At 41.7% G+C, this 16525-nt stretch overlaps 1 protein-coding gene across 3 annotated transcripts in view; it reads right to left on the bottom strand.

Annotated features, from left to right (window-relative positions):
- Positions 1–740: 740 nt before the first annotated feature.
- ncapd3 (non-SMC condensin II complex, subunit D3) overlaps positions 741–16525 on the bottom strand; it is a 58981-nt gene continuing 43196 nt past the window's right edge. For 2 of the 3 annotated variants that reach the window (XM_026309002.2, XM_026309003.2), the window contains exons 30-35: positions 13553–13665; positions 12934–12998; positions 6536–6583; positions 5910–5969; positions 5730–5778; positions 741–1353 (exon numbers count right to left, since the gene is read on the bottom strand). In XM_026309002.2, coding sequence (XP_026164787.1) covers positions 1290–1353; positions 5730–5778; positions 5910–5969; positions 6536–6583; positions 12934–12998; positions 13553–13665 — 399 coding nt within the window. In that variant the 3' untranslated portion in view covers positions 741–1289. Of the gene's footprint in view, positions 1354–5729; positions 5779–5909; positions 5970–6535; positions 6584–12933; positions 12999–13552; positions 13666–16525 lie in introns of those variants that run through there. The other variant, XR_003295818.2, reaches the window with a different exon arrangement.

Here is a 16525-nt window from a genome sequence, read left to right as displayed (position 1 = left end):
AACTCAGGTGGTTTGCATGTCCCATTTGTTTCCCAAAGTTAGTTTAACCTGCTTGCATGTAAGTGGAGAAGAACAAAGATCTCTCCCTGACAGATTACAGAGAAGTTGTGAATCAGAATAGTAGGCAGCTATCAGATGACGGTAGAGACGTAATTGCTGAGCAGCCAGGGAAAGGCTGGGTTGCCAGCAGAAGAAATCAGAGACTACTTTTGCTAATACATGAATGAACTTTTTGAATTGTCCATTCTATCTGTATTGGCCAGACAGATACCAAAGGAACTGAGCAAATGTCACAACTGGCAGAGAATGGAAAAGCCTGGTCACTGCTTGCCCAGTTATGGCCCCACGCAGGAAGGAAACCCCATAGCCTCACTGCCCTGCAAGCAATCTCCTCGAACATCTCCTATTTGTTCTCTATACATCCCAGCTGCTGAGAATATAGCCACTTGCGCATGGATAACTGATCAGATGTCATGGAAAGATGTTGGAAGTGTCGGCAGACCAGTCATTTTTGCCTGGAGTGCCCCATGATGGAGGTGGGGCAGATTATCCAGGGAGTTGGCACACTCCACTCCCTGGCCCAGCAGTCGTACAATATTCTGGTAAGCATGAGAGGGTCCGAAGGCTATAGTGGAAATAGGGCTAGAGCTTTGAAGGAGGCTTTACAATCTGCATATCATGTGGTGCATGCAAATTTGATTTTAAAAAAACAAAAAAAAAACAAAAATCCAAATGCAGTCCAAATGCAAATAATGGTATTTATTGGATGATATGCAACAAACATAGCAAAGGAGACCAGGAAAACAACCCAACATGTAAAACATTAACAAGAAGAAACAGTTAATTACATCCCTCGCTAACAAAGTATGGCCATTAAAAAATATTATATTATTATTATATTATGAAATTAGCTCCTGGGCAGGAGCTAATTTCACCCTGAACCCATGAGAAGCATTAACAAATAGTGGCTGAAATACAAACTGATATGAAGATTTCTTGTCTCACTGCTAATGTGATATGTAAACTGCATGAACATTTACTGATTTGACATTAAATCAGGTAATATCTGACTTCCACAGCTGTAGACCTAGATAAAAAGATGTAGAGACAACAACATATAATGAAACTAGCCACAAAGAAACTCTGCACTTATCAAAAAGAAAAGATAAGCGGTGACACAAAGATGTTAGCAATAAAGAAGAGAAAGTATCAACCAACAACCTGGTGAAAAGGAAAATATAAGAACCAAAAAAAACAAACAAAAAAAAAAAAACATAAAACATGTATGCCTAAACTTTAGAAGATCTATGGCGGAGAGGAGACTGCACATTCCATCGCCTAAGTCCAGGAGATCTGAAAGTTACAAGAAGCAAATTAGAGCTGCATTTTAACCCACAATCTGTCCAGAAAAATCTTTGGAACACACCACAATATATAGTGCAATCTAATATTGCTTATTATTTAATTAATTTCTAATTAATGAATTAATAGTAATTAATCGTATTATTACCAATAAAATTAAGCTTAAGAATGTAGTTAAAGTATCTATAATTACAGAAACGGTGCTTAAGGACATGACAGTCAGTGTGTTGCTCACAGCGTTGATATTATTCACAAAGTTCTATTCTCCTGTCATAGGACAGGCTAGCTCCTGATCGGGTCGAAAATATTTTATATTTACGGCACCTGGTCGGGCAGGCTCCAACAGAATTACCCACAATAGTCAATGAGAGTGTGCATTCTGGAAAACATTACCAACCACATTTAGTGAATTTTAATATATACATGTATTGAACATGAAGGTTTATTATGTCTGGTTTATGAATTATGAATATAATAATCTTAATAATTTGGGGCACCAGATTCCTTTTACAGCGGAACAACCAGTCAATTAATTAGTAATACAGGATATCAATCTACAATCTCAGGGAGAGTTCTCCTGATTCAGTGACGTATTTGCTGTGTGAAATAATATTGATACCAGTCATAGATGCCTTTTTAAGATTTATTCAGCTATTTACAATATATACATGCTATTTGCATAGGGGGAAACAGAGGGAGAACTGATCTGAGAAATGAGCTGAATTAACGAATAAAACATAATCTAACAGTAGTTTGCAGTTGTGGAAAAGAAATCTTCCAATTAATTTATGTTCTGTGTTTGAGTCTGAGGTCTAAACACAGATTAGGAGGAAGTTCTAGTAATTATGGAGACCAACTGATCAGTGTGAGACAACCAGTACAGCCTCAGGTTACTTGCTTGTCCTCGGGTTTACTGAGGCTTAGTCTGTTCCACTGTGGGCTGGTCTGACTGCAGTCTGCCAGCGGGTTCCTAGGAGAGAGCAGGGATTCCCCGCAGTCTTGGGTTTAAGTCCTGAGTCCATTTGTCACCTTTCCTCACTCTCCTCCTGGGCACTGCAGGTTTGTCTCATGGAGTTGGTTAATGTGAGATGGTCAGCTGTAGGCCAGCCACATGCAGGGAGAATGTCTTCATTCCTCCTGAGTGTGGGCGCTAAAACAGTCTCTACCTTCATGGTTCTTCTGTAGCTCTCTTTCTGCGCCTCTTTCTCCTCAGAGTGAGAGGACCTTGAGAGTCTTTCTCTGAATCTGTCTGGAACTCTGTCCATTTCTGTTCTCTTCGGGGTGTTCAGTTCCAGAGTTCTCTTCAGAGTTCTGTTCAGAATGTTCAGAGTTCAGGGTGTGTCTCTGTCTCTTCTGAAAAGGGAGTAGTCTTAAGGTATTTATGGCAGGAGGTGAGCAGAGGGAGTCAAGTTCTTTAAGAGGGGTTGTGTTTGTGAGGGCTGTTGGCCTACTCTGTCAAAAAGGGAGTCTTGACATTGCAGTACTTGTTGCGAGGGCCTGTACCATCCCCAGTTGTTTACCTTACCGGAGTTTCACAAAGAGTTTCATAGTCATAAATTGTCAGAGGGATATCACTCCTGCCTCAATCAGGAATGTGACCATATTCTGCGGTTTCAGGTCTGCTATACAGATGTTGCTTACTTTTACGCCTCACAAACATGGTAGCAAATCAAAACAAAACCAGCTCCAAAGGGAATGTTAATGACAAAAACATACGGGTGTTTTTTTAAATGTATTGCACAAGACATAACATTACCACAACAGGGCCGACAAGTAAAAGGTAATTCATAATTTATTTATAAAGACACTGACCACTCTCCTTTTAAAGAAAGGCTACCTTCGTGATCATTTCTATCTTTTAAAAATGGCTAGTATTTCTCAACTTGTGCCAAGGATATGTAAATTTATGAACACAAGTGCACGTGACCATTTGTACATGAATTGTCTGAAGGTTTTCAGTCTGGATTTAGAATACAACCTTCTCTTAGTCTTGGAAAATGGCCTTGTCTCTGAACTCATCCTGTTAGATCTTAGTGCTGCATTTCACACAACTGAACACATTTTAGAAACTGGGACGTGATTGGGATTAAAGGAGCAGCACAACTTTGGTAAATCTTATCTATCAGATTCCAATTTGTTCATTTTCATGATTAAACCTTCCATACACACAAATGTTAGTATGGGGTTCCATACTAGGGTTCTGTGCTAGGACCAATTCTTTTCATCTTATACTAAGGGAGGCCCCCTAGGAAGTGTTATTTCGAAGGTGTGGTTTAGAGCTACTATGATTGACAAGACATTCAAATATGTTTGTTGTTCATAAGAATTATCTGCTGATCTGAACCATGCCAAACAAGATCTCTGAAGACATACGATCAAGAGTAGTTGATATGTATAAGGCTGGAAGGTGATACAAAGTAATCTATCCATCCTTCTTCTTCCACTCATCCAGGGCCGGGTTGTGGGGGCAGTAGCCTAAGCAGGGATGCCCAGACTTCCTTTTCCCCTGACACTTCCAGCGTGCCCTGGGTGTTCCCTGGGGGGCCTCCTCCCACTGGGACATGCCCGGAACTCCACCCCAGGGATGGGAAAATGTCTGAATTACTGCTGGCAATGCAAACCAAACTTCTGCTCCTAAACAAAGGGCGCCAGCCCCCATACTCCCAGAGCACCTCCCATAGGATGGCATGAGGGACGCGGCCGAATGCCTTCTCCAAGTCCACAAAACACACGTGAACTGGATGGGCAAACTCCCATGAACCCTCAAGCACCCTGAAGAGAGTGTAGACCTGGTCCAGTGTTCCATGACCAGAATGAAAACCGTATTGTTCCTCCTGGATCCGAGGTTCTACCATCGGCTAGATTCTCCTCTCCAGCACCCTGGCATAGACCTTCCCAGGGAGGCTGAGGAGTGTGATCCATCTATAGTTGGAACATATCCTCCGGTCTCCCTTCTTAAAAACAGGGAACACCACCCCAGTCTGCCAATCCAGGCGTACTGTCCCCAACCGCCACACAATGTTGCAAAAGCGTGTCAACCATGACAGCAGACTTGAGATACTCTCATCCGAACTACCTCAGTGACCTCAGCTTGGGTGATGGGTAGATCAGCCTCCAACCCCTCAGCCTCTGCTTCCTCTATTAAAGGTGGTTTCAGCGGGGTTCAGGAGATCCTGGAGATATACGGCCGAAGGTCAGATGACACAAGCACAAAGTCGATCATCAACCTCTGGCCTAGGGTGTCCTGGTGCCATGTGCACTGATGGACACCCTTATGCTTGAATATGGTGTTTGTTATGGACAAACTGTGACTAGCACAAAAGCCCAACAACAGAACACTGCTCGGGTTCAAATCAGGGAGGCCAGGGAGGCCATTCCTCCCAATCATGCCCCTCCAGGTTTCACTGTCGCTGCCCATGTGAGTGTTGAAGTCCCCAGCAGAATGATGGAGTCGCCAGTTGGAGCACCTTTCAGCACCCCCTGCCAGAGACTCCAAAAAGGCCAGGTACTCTGCACTACTGTCCGGCCCATAGGCTGAAACAACAGTGAGAGACCTGTCCCTGATTCGAAAGCGCAGGGAAGTGACCCTTTCATTCAACGGGGAAGACTCCAACACCTGGAGGCTGAGCTGGGGAGCTATAAGCAAGCCCACACCAGCCCGCCAGGGTGGGGCCCCCACTTCGCCGTAAAAGGCAACATCACGGTTCTTTTCTTCTTTTTCATAACTGAACTAACAGAACTGTCTACTCTTCCCAGAAATGGACACACACATCCAATATGACTCCAAAGGCACAAAGCAGAATCCTCAATGAGGTAAACAAGAACCCAAGAGTTGCAGCTCTTGAAGACATCACCAAAATGACAAACATCACTGTTCAAAGGTTTACCAGATGTTGGTCTTTGAATAGCAGGGTGGCCATGGAAGAACACCAAGAAAGCAACTACTCTCCAAAAAGAACATTGCTGCATTACTGGAGTTTGCCCAAGAGCACTTAGCAATCCAAGGAGATTCGACCAGCAATTAAGTCCAAGGGTTCATTTATTTTTTTAACTGCAACACTTCAGATGAGGACTGGAGAAAGGGGTATCTAATGCCTCTTAAAATGCGATTCCTTGATTACTCACATCTTATTTTTTTTGCATCTAATCCATGTGAGCAGAGAAGACACGTGAGGAAAATGTGGATGCACTTAAAGGAATTCAGATGTACCCATGGTGTCAGTCTGGGATACATAAAAAGTCAGACGACATTAGGTGCATCCCAGTTGCCTTTTTTTCCCCCCACAAATGTAGGCTTAGATAACTGAAGAGACAAATTCTACTACTTAATTAGACGATTCTACATGAAAGTAAAGTAGTTCACTTACTGATGTTCATTTGACCGCACATAAAGAATACTGGTTTCCCCAACAGGACCTGTAAAGACCAGAGAAATAGATTTATCGAAACCTAAAATTCAAATACGTGGAAGTCACAGTTATCCTTCTCATTAGCTTGTGCCTGATCACCTGATTAGTGAAACAAAGTGAAAGATTAGAGTAGCTTACTTGTTCCTTGGTCACTGAAGATTGCGCTGACTCCATCAAAAGTTAAGTTGACGCTGACACCTGAATAAAAAGGCAGAGGACGGATAGCTAGGTGTGGATGAGGGTGTGTGTTATCACAAAATGGAATCTAAAAGGTAATCTAAAATTAATTCAAGCAAATATTTGAGTATGGCATGATATTAAAATCCATCTGAACATGTTACTCTCAGAAACAATGTGAAAAAAATGTACTCCAGTTTGGAGATTAGATGGGTCCCAAGAGTCGAACATTACATCCTTATGACCCTCACATGTTCTCACTTCCACTGTTCACCTAACAAGCCTATTCAAGGTTGGTGTGAAGTGAAACCGACTCAGGAGTGTGAGTGTAACAACTCTTGCCCCATTTTTAGGACTTTGCAGAAATACCATACAATTAATTGTATTGTAGTGTTTGGATTGATGTTAAAAAAAAAAACAAAAAAAAACTAATAATTAAGCACCATGACTAGAACAAGATACTAACACTACCAGTGTTTGTGTATTCAATTGACACAAGGACCATCTATACCAATGATTCACACTTGTTTTTGGATGACAGTATGCACTAAATATCTGGTGGTGGATGTGTTGGAACAGCTCATTACCTTTTGGTGTGCTGATAGCTCTGTCATTTACAGCTCCTTTAGGCATTACTGGAAACAAGAAAAAAAACAAGAGAGTGCTGTCACTGCCTATAATACTCATGTTCTCACATTGGATTAAACTGCTATTCTTCATGATCCACTGAAAGTATTAAAATAAATGCTTGTTATTCATCTTAATTTTTGCAGTAATAAATTGTTTGTAGCCTTTCTCTGCCATTGGTATTCCTCATGTTACTTCCTTTACTCCTGAATATCTCTTTGGGATTGATACATTTTATCGTATCTTATATATAACAAATTCTCCTCATCAATGTGAAATATTTTTATATTGTTCCTGCACTTAGTCACAATCTATTTCTTGAATTCTGAAGAAGAAAAACACAAATGTTTTGGTTTAAAAAAAAAAAAAAAAAAATCACTACTTTATATATAATGACTGAAAAGGCAGATGGGAGTGACTCCTGCTGACGTGTTACAATAGGCTTGTTTTGAAGCATGGCTGCTACTGCTCAGTAGTGTGAAATTGTATGTTACATTTTTAAAAGATGGAAAGCAGTGTTAATTTCGTTGACAAAGTATTTTCGTTATAATTTTCGTCAACGACAAGTTTTTACTGACGAAAACGAGGCGTTAACTAAATAAAAATAAAGTGATGACGGCGAAAACTAAATAAAAATATATTGACATTTTTGTTGACGAAAATGTGAGTGAGGGACGTTTTTAGAAAAGATCCAATCAGAATTGATCTTTTTAGATGCACATTTGAAAAGTAACTGATCCACCTAATGACGCTGCATGCGCACGACATCATCTTGCATAGCCTCCACTGGGTTTCTGCCTGACTTAAACTATAATGAAATGGAAACAGCTGGGAGAAAACAAAGAAGATATATGGGTCAGTTTCACGTTTGATGCAATGGCATTACTGCTAAATACAGTTTTTCTCTTAAATATTTTAGAGTTGCAATTTTGCTTTAAAGAATGAAGAATGTCATATGCAAGTTATAAACGATGCATATTGAATTTTTGGTCTTTTATGGAAAGTCCATATTCCATATATGTTTAATGAAACTTCACTTAATTTTAATTTAGAATATTTTGTATATTACAATAGTTTTACTAAATTACACTTAAATTAAACCCAATAGATTTTAGTCGACTAAATCTACAGTAGATTTAGTCGAGTAAAATCTTATGCTATTTAGTCGACTAAAACTAGACTAAAACTAAAACAAAGCAGATGACTAAAATATGACTAAAACTAAAATTGCATTTTAGTCAAAAGACTATGGACTAAAACTAAATTAAAATCTGCTGTCAAAATCAACACTGACGGAAAGGGTTTGTTGCGTTTCTTGTCTTTGTTAGCACAAATCACCTGAATATTTTCCAATGGAGATCACTGTACTGTCTATCCATCCAGGGTATCTGCAGGTTTCTAAGAGCTAGATTTTAGACTTTAAGACCTTTTTAATACCACACTGAATGAAATTTAAGACCAATTTTGTAGAAATAAAATAAAACATCCCACAATACAACCAATTACCATAACACACTGTTTACACACCGTTTGATTTAGTGAGTAAAACAAAAATAGAAATGCCAGGTGTTTTCCGACAGGTTTCCGCAGCCGCTTTGTCTTATTCACACCGCATGTGGGTCTCCAAAGCTTTCATACCCATTGTTCCGAGTTTTAAATTTTTTTGCACAGCCTGCACCGGACCTCGAACACGTTGCCACTAACTGGACTTAACCACGGCGCAAAAATTAGGGTTTTGTAACCAATTGTCATTAAATTTACATTTACCCATGGCAAAAGACTAATGCTGAAACTTTCCCGTAGTTCACGCAGCTGCCGGAAAGCATGTGTAAACTCCCCTCAAACGCGTATTTTAGTTGGTTCCGCCTATTTCGTTCTGCGTAACAAATACGCGAAAGGCTTTCAAATAAAATCTTCTTTATGGGTTCGGTTAGATTTCATTTTAAGACCTTTGAAACGCGAACTTAAGACATTTTAATGCTAATTAAGGCCTTAGTTTTATAATATGGAATTTAAGACTTTTTAAGGATCCGCGGACACCCTGTCCATCTTTAGAAAACCAAACCCTTTCCAAATCACCAATGTGTTACCTCATTGCCACAGTTTAATTTTATTAACATTGGGTGGCTGGCTAACTTTCCTTTTTGCTCATTACCAGTATGTGTGTGTGTTAATTTCCCTACACAGTGACCTGCCACATGCAGACGTTTTCAGAAGATACTGTGGTGGGGGGAGGGGGGCAGGACTTCACTAAATGGTGTAATAGGAAGCAACTCCAGCTCAATATAGCAAAAACTAAGGAGATTGTATCTGACTTTCAGTGGCAGCCTCAGCCCCTACACCCAGTTAACATTGGAGGAATGGAGGTTGTGACTGTTAGCTCATACAGGTATCTTGGGCTGGAACTGGATGACAAACTGGACTGGTCAGTTAATACTAACATTCTCTACAGGAATGGGGAGAGCAGGATATACTTGCTAAGGAGGCTAGCGTCCTTCAACATCTTTTCAAAACTCCTGCAGATGTTTATCAGCTGGTGATGACAATATCCTGTTTTATGCTGTGGTCTGTTGGGAATAAAGACACCCAGCGGCTTAACAGGATCATTAAGTGTGCAGGCTTGATAGTCGGCTGTTGTCACAGATAGGTTTACATATATTTTTTGTTCCACAGGCCATCTCACTGTACAACTCTTCCATCGAGAGAAGGGGAAAAGGAGGTTGCCCCACACTGAAAGGGAAAGCAAAAATCCTCCAACTGGAGGAGGCTGGAAAGAGACATCAGGGGCCAGCTCTAGCAGCATGGCTACACTTCTTCTTTGGCCCTGTCTTCTTTACTGTTTGTTTTTATTATTTATTTTCCTTTGTGTGGAGTCAATTTAAGTATCTGGCTAACTGAATTTCCTTCAGGATTAAATAAAGTATCTATCTCCCTATCTACACATCAGCATCAGGGTAGAGATATGAGGGTTGACCCAAATGCCCATATGAAGTTACTTATTACCATGAAATTTATTTTTCATAAATACTGACATTGTATTATCAACCATCAGACTGGAAAGTTTCTGGTTTCAGAACAGCTGTTTCCATTGGCTATTTAATGGACAGAAAATTGAACAATTGAGATAAAAACCTTAAATCTACACTGACACAAAAATAGTAATCAAGAAAACAATCTAATTTTCCAAAGATTGTTTCTTCTCAAATACAATGCAATCACAAGGGGGCACAATCTTCATGTGCCGGTCCCAAGTCCGGGGGCTGTGTCAGGAAGGGCATCCAACCACCACTGGTGCTGTTGACCTACAGGGTGCCAGTGGAAATTGGACTAATGTTGGTCAAAGAAGGAGAGGAGGAAGGCAGGTTTGTGAGCAAAGAGAAGAGGAAGGGCAGGAGTATAGGACTTAAGAGTAGGGACTTTGGATGTGGGGACTTTGTCAGGGAAAACTAAAGAGTTGGCTGATATGATGGAGAGAAGAAAGGTGGATATCTTGTGTGTTGAGGAGACCAGGTGGAAAGATAGAAAGGCTTGTAGATTAGGAGCAGGGTTCAAGCTGTTTTATCATGGTGTGGATGGAAAGAGGAACGGAGTAGGAGTTATCCTGAAGGAGGATTTTCCTAGGAATGTTCTGGAGATGAAGAGAGTGTCAGATAAGGTGATGAGTCTGAAGCTGGAAGTTAAAGGTGTGATGTTGAATGTTGTCAGTGGTTATGCCCCACAGGTAGGATGTGAGTGAGAAGAGAAGGAGAAATTCTGAAGGGAAATGGATGAGGTGATCCAGGGTATCCCTAGTGGTGAGAGAGCGGTGACTGGGGCAGACTTCAACAGACATGTTGGTGAGGGAAAAGGTGATGAGGAAGTGATGGGTAAGTTTGGTATGCAGGACAAGAATGCAGAAGGACAGATGGTGGCAAAAAGGATGGAAATGAACACATTTTTCCAGAAAAGGGAGAAGCACAGGGTGACATATAAGAGTGGAGGCAGGAGCACACAAGTTATGGGAAAGAGTAGTGGAGGCTAGGCTGAGGTCAGAAGTGAGCATTTGTGAGCAGCAGTATGGTTTCATGCCAAAAAAAAGAGTACCACAGATGCAATATTTGCTGTGAGAATGCTGATGGAGAAGTACAGAGAAGGCCAGAAGGAGCTGCATTGTCTCTTTGTAGATTTGGAAAATGCGTATGACAGTGCCGAGAAAGGAGCTGTGGTTTTGTATGAGGAAGCCTGGAGTGGCAGAGAAGTATGTTCGAATGGTGCAGGACATGTATGACAGTGGTGAGGCGTGCTGTACAGGTGACAGAGGAGTTCAAGGTGGAGGTGGGACTGCACCAGGCAGGATTTTAGGTACCTAGGGTCAACAGTCCAGAGCAACGGAGAGTGTGAGAAAGAAGTGGGAAAGAGACATGTGCAAGCAGGTTGGAACGGGTGGAGGAAAGTGTCAGGTGTGATGTGTGACAAAAGTGTGTCAGCAACAATGAAAGGAAAGGTGGACAAGACAGTGGTGAGACCAGCAATGTTTGGTTTAGAGACTGAGAAAAAGACAGGAGGCAGAGCTGGAGGTAGCGGAGCTGAAGATGTTGCGATTCTCTCTGGGAGTGACGATGATGGATAGGATCAGGAATGAGCATATTAGAGGGACAGCTTATGTTAGATGTTTTGGAGAAAAAGCCAGGGAAGCCAGATTGAGATGGTTTGGACATGTTCAGCGGAGGGACAGTGAATACATTGGTAAAAGGATGCTGAGGTTAGAGCTGCCAGGAAGGAGGCCTAGAGGAAGACCAAAGAGGAGGTTCTTGGATGTAGTGAAGGAGGACATGAGGATAGTTGGTGTGGGTGAGGAGGATAGAGTTAAATGGAGGCAGATGATTCGCTGTGGAGACCCCTAAAGGGAGCAGCCAAAAGGAAAAGAAGAAGTAGTTTCTTCTCAAATACAAAATTGAACAGTTAAGTGTTACATCCTTTTGTTATTGTGAACAAAAAGTACACATTTTTGTTGCAAGAAAAGCAGCAAGTGAAAAAGGTTTTTCATCTAGTACATTTCTTGCCTGTATACAGTTCCCACATATGCTATCAAGGAAATACTTTGTTTCTTCCCTCTGAGGATGCAAGCAAAGTGGTGCTTTCAAGTCTGACGTCACAGAGAAGATAATTTTTTATTTAGTTATGTTTATTCTAAACGATATTCAACGATTAAGTAGGACCTCCACCTGCAGAGGTAGAAACAGTCATGTAGTTTAGAGCGTTAAAGATTTCAGTAAACCCCTCCCCCTGTCTGTAAAAATAAAAAATAAAACAAAAATTAACCCGTTTTACTGCCAGAGCAAAAATTGAACATGCACTGTCAGCGTGACAGTACTACTCTTTGCACCTTCACCAACCACCAATCTGCGGTCTGTTGCTGTTTGTTAGGAATGACACAGCTAACTGAAACAGTATGCTATAAATAGTAATTTGAGTGAGCTGATTTAAAAGAGAGTGGTACACTGTTAAACGTCCAGTCTGCCCTTTCTGTGGTCAGCTATATTATGTTCACAATACTTTTGCTGATAAAATTAAAGATAACATGGTTGTAACAGCAGCTCTGTGATATATCAAATTTGAAATAAATGTTTATGGTCATTTGTCCTTTCCACACTTTGTTTCTTTAATAGTAGCTACAGATGAAAAAGTGGTGGGATGTGACTACATTTTCTATCCATTTAGGTGCAATCCAATGGGCCAAACAATTGGCAACATCTTAAAATGAAATGTAAAAACATCATACTAACAGGCAAGGTCCACTGTATAGGCTGATTATTAGAACTTCATTTGGTTTAAGCGTATTTGATACAAAGAAATTAGTTATGAGTCACTGGTTTTATTTTAACAATAAGGGGCTTTCATTTCAAATACAATACAATTTCAACATTTCACCCCAGACTCTTTAACATTATATTTTATTTTTAATGACATTTCAAATTTATTCTCAACATGCAAAATTAAATCCACCCTTGCAGCCCTAATAGTTTGTTGTAACTTAATTTATCAGTACAGATAAATTATCAACTACTGCCTGATCATGATTTTTATTTGCTTCTCATGACGCAAATGCCTGTAAATGAATGTGCTCTGATCAGCACTTTGTTATGAACTGTATGAATGTGGAAATGAAACTGCTTCTGTAGACTTGACAGGAGGGAGAAAAGACAGAAGCTCAGGAATCTCCGAGCAGGTCAGTTTCACAGAGTAAGTTATTGTTGTGGTAACTGAATCCAAATCTTAATGATCTCTGTTTCTGGGACTAAAACCACTTTCTGGAATACTCCCCAGACCTAATCTTCCACTGCTTTATTCATCACCTGAGTTTCCTGAAATAATGTACCTGTTCTTTCCAGAGCAAGTGACTTGGACTGGACAAGTTCCTCCTGCTGGGATCTGTGCACGTGCCTGGGAAAACACAATTACATATTATTGTCTTTTTTTCCCCACTTTTTCCCCCCTCACTGTTAGTGTAATTGTGCATGTACAACAAACTAAAATAATCTAGAGGTTGAGTCATGGCAACTGGACTTTCAGTTCTTTAAGGCTGAAACGTTTCGCCACCCATCCAAGTGGCTTCATCAGTCTGAGAAAGGGTGGACAGGAACCTCCAATTTTATTTTCCAGGTTAGTTTCACTAAAACTAACCACTGCGAATCTTCACAGACAAACTGAAATAAGGGGAAAACAGAAATGCTACAACATGCACAAAGCACAATGTGCATCTTGTTAAAGTAGTGAATTTGCCTATCGTACACCTTTCTAACTAAATCAGTCCCTCTTTCTCTCTTTACTATTTCCTGTATGCGTCTGCACTGTGGACTATCCTATACATGCCAGAAATACTCTCTGCAGTTCTTTGCTACATTCAAGATAAACTAACAAATTGTATGAAAATGTTAATGGCTCAGCATGTTAGTGCAAGAAAACAATAGCACAAGTCTGATGTGGTGAAAACCTACCCATCAGTGTGTAAGAGTCTATCAGACATGCAGTTTAGACGTGGCAGCTGTGGAGTGGCAAAGCTCAACGGGAGAAGGGGCCTGGACCTCACATGTGAGTCCTGGACTATTTCCTGAGAAGAGATCAAAAGAGACTGCCAATTTGTTCTTAATATAGCATCTATGAAAATGACATCCATTCCATGACAGCATCTGTTAAATTTCTAAACAAGCACATCTAATTCTGCTTTACAAGGTGCTGATTAGGTGATCAGCAGAATTGAATCTTATTTAATGAGGAAAAGTGTATATAAAAAATTTCCCTTCTCACCCCTATGGGTGGTGTGTGTGTGTCTTCCTCAATCTCGGGTCCTCTACCAGAGGCCTGGGAGTTTGAGGGTTCTTCGCAGTATCTTAGCTGTTCCTAGCACTGCACTCTTCTGGACTGAGATCTCTGATGTTGTTCCTGGGATCTGTTGGAGCCACTCTCCCAGTTTGGGGGTCACAGCCCCAAGGGTGCCAATTACCATGGGGACCACTGTTGCCTTCACCTTCCACATCTTTTCTAGCTCTTCTTTAAGACCTTGATATTTCTCCAGCTTCTCATGTTCCTTCTTTCTGATGTTGCTGTCACTTGGAATTGTTACATCTACCACTACGGCTTTCTTCTGCTGTTTGTCCACCACTATGATGTCCGGTTGGTTAGCCATCACCAGTTTGTCGGTCTGCATCTGGAAGTCCCACAGGATCTTAGCTCGGTCATTCTCCCTCACCTTTGGAGCTGTGTCCCATTTTGACCTTGGGACCTCCAGCCCATACTCGGCACAGATGTTCCTGTACACTATGCCGGCCACTTGGTTATGGCGTTCCATGTATGCTCTGCCTGCTAGCATCTTACAACCTGCTGTTATGTGCTGGATTGTCTCAGGGGCATCTTTGCACAGCCTGCACCTGGGGTCCTGCCTGGTGTGGTAGACCCCGGCCTCAATCGATCTTGTTTTTATACACACACACAAAATATATATATAAAAAAAAAACAAAAAACACTGCTATAACAGTATGTGTAACACTCTCTTGCAATGTGACCCATTGGATGGCAAAAATGGTAAATGGTCTTGTACTTGTATAGCTCTTTTCTACACTCAAGTGTACTCAAAGCTCACACATTCATACACCGGTGGAACAGCCACTGGGGGCAACTTGGGGTTCAGTGTCTTGCCTTCAGCCTGTGGACCAGGGAAGCCAAGGATCGAACCGCCAACCCTCTTGTTCATGGTCGACCTGCTCTACCTCCTGAGCCACAGGTGCCCAAAAACAGTGGATACTGACCAAAAAACTAATTCCAATGTCACTCAAGAGCCTAAGGCTGACATCATGCGACCTTCAAACACTGGCAAACTGAGACTGGGGTTAGGTGCACAGCAACAACGTTTTAGAATAGGCTCCTACAGACAGGGCCGAAGTCATTCAAAGTCAGAAAAAAATAACAAAAACCTTCATCAGTCAGAAGCAAATAAGAGCCGGGCTGAAGTTTGCAAAAGACCACAGGAATTATACTGTAGAGGACTGGAGAAAGGTCATCTTCTCTGATGAGTCCAATTTTCAGCTTGTTTTATGATCAGATGGAGACCTGGAGAGGCCTACAACCCACAGTGTCTCGCAGGAGAATCAGTGACAGGGGCTGGAATCAAGCAGATTTGTTTTGTTGTGAAGGACTCATGAATCAAGCCACATACAGGGTTATCCTACAAGAACATTTGTTTTCTTCTGCTAAGACTATTGTTCCCCAGAGAATTGGTTATTCCAGTGGGAATGCTCCAAGCCACACAGCCAGGGAAATAAAGGTCTGGATGGAGGGTTCCTGTGCTGCTATGATTTGTGCCTCTGTGTTGTCTTTTAGTCAGTGGTACATATCGTGCAGGGGTTTGTCCTGCAATGATGGTGCTTGCTCCTCTCTATACTCCTCGAGCTTCTGTTGCCTGAGATATTCACCAAGTACTCCATCACACGAGGCCATCTTCCTGATATAGTCATGGATCTTTGCTGTTTGATCTCAGATGGTGGCTCTGATGCTCATCAGTCCCTGGCCTTCTTTCTTCCTTCTTAGTATACAGTCTCAAGGAGATGGATTTGGGGGGAAACCCTCTGCAATGTGAAGGTTCTTAAGAGTGCTATTGATGTGGTATAACTCCAAGCATTTCAGGATCCATGTGTGAGGCATTGACTCAGGCTTTCTTGTAGTCAGTGCAGACGGTGCCCAGATTGGTCTGTCTGGTCTTACAGTCTCAAGTGACTTTAATTATCTACCAGTAGGTGATTTTTTGCTCCCCTGGTGTTTTTACCCATTCCCTTCTGTGCTCTGCTCATGTATTGAGCCATGTGCTTACTCATGCGCTACTATGATGCCTGACAGGAGCTTCCATGTTGTGCAGAGACAGATTATCAGATGGTAGTTGGACGGGACTGCTCCCTTTTGGGGGTCCTTCAGGATCAGGACTGACCTGCCTTCGGTCATCCATACAGGGTGAGACCCATCCATTAGCAGCAGCTTCATTTGAGGGGGTTCAGGCCAATGCAGAACAGCAGCAGGGACAGAGCATCGCCTTGGTAGATTCCGCACTTGATGGAGACTTGTACAATCGGCTTGAAGACCTTTTCTTGGATATCAGCCATTGTAATGGTTACTGGGTCCTGTCTGTTCTCATGTCCTCCAGCCATTGAGCATTGGTGTTATGTGATGCCTCCTTCTCTTATATGTTTTTTTTTTTAGTATTGTTCAGTCTCCAGCCTTGGTGGGTCTGCTCTCATGTTATCCTGTCACTGAGAGGACACTTTGGATGGTTCAGTGGAGAACACCCTATTTTATCTCCTTGCTTCTCTGGTGTACCTCTTCAGGTGTGTGGCCAGGGCTGTGAGTCATTTCTTGGCAGTAACTAACTTCTCTCCATGATGCCCTTATTTTTGTCTCCAACCTACTTCTTCATGCAGGATGCT

The sequence above is a fragment of the Mastacembelus armatus genome, chromosome 15 (assembly GCF_900324485.2).
Source record: "Mastacembelus armatus chromosome 15, fMasArm1.2, whole genome shotgun sequence".
Taxonomy (NCBI): domain Eukaryota; kingdom Metazoa; phylum Chordata; class Actinopteri; order Synbranchiformes; family Mastacembelidae; genus Mastacembelus; species Mastacembelus armatus.
The sequence above is the reverse complement of the archived record's forward strand: the minus strand, read 5'-3'. Positions and strand labels throughout refer to the sequence as shown.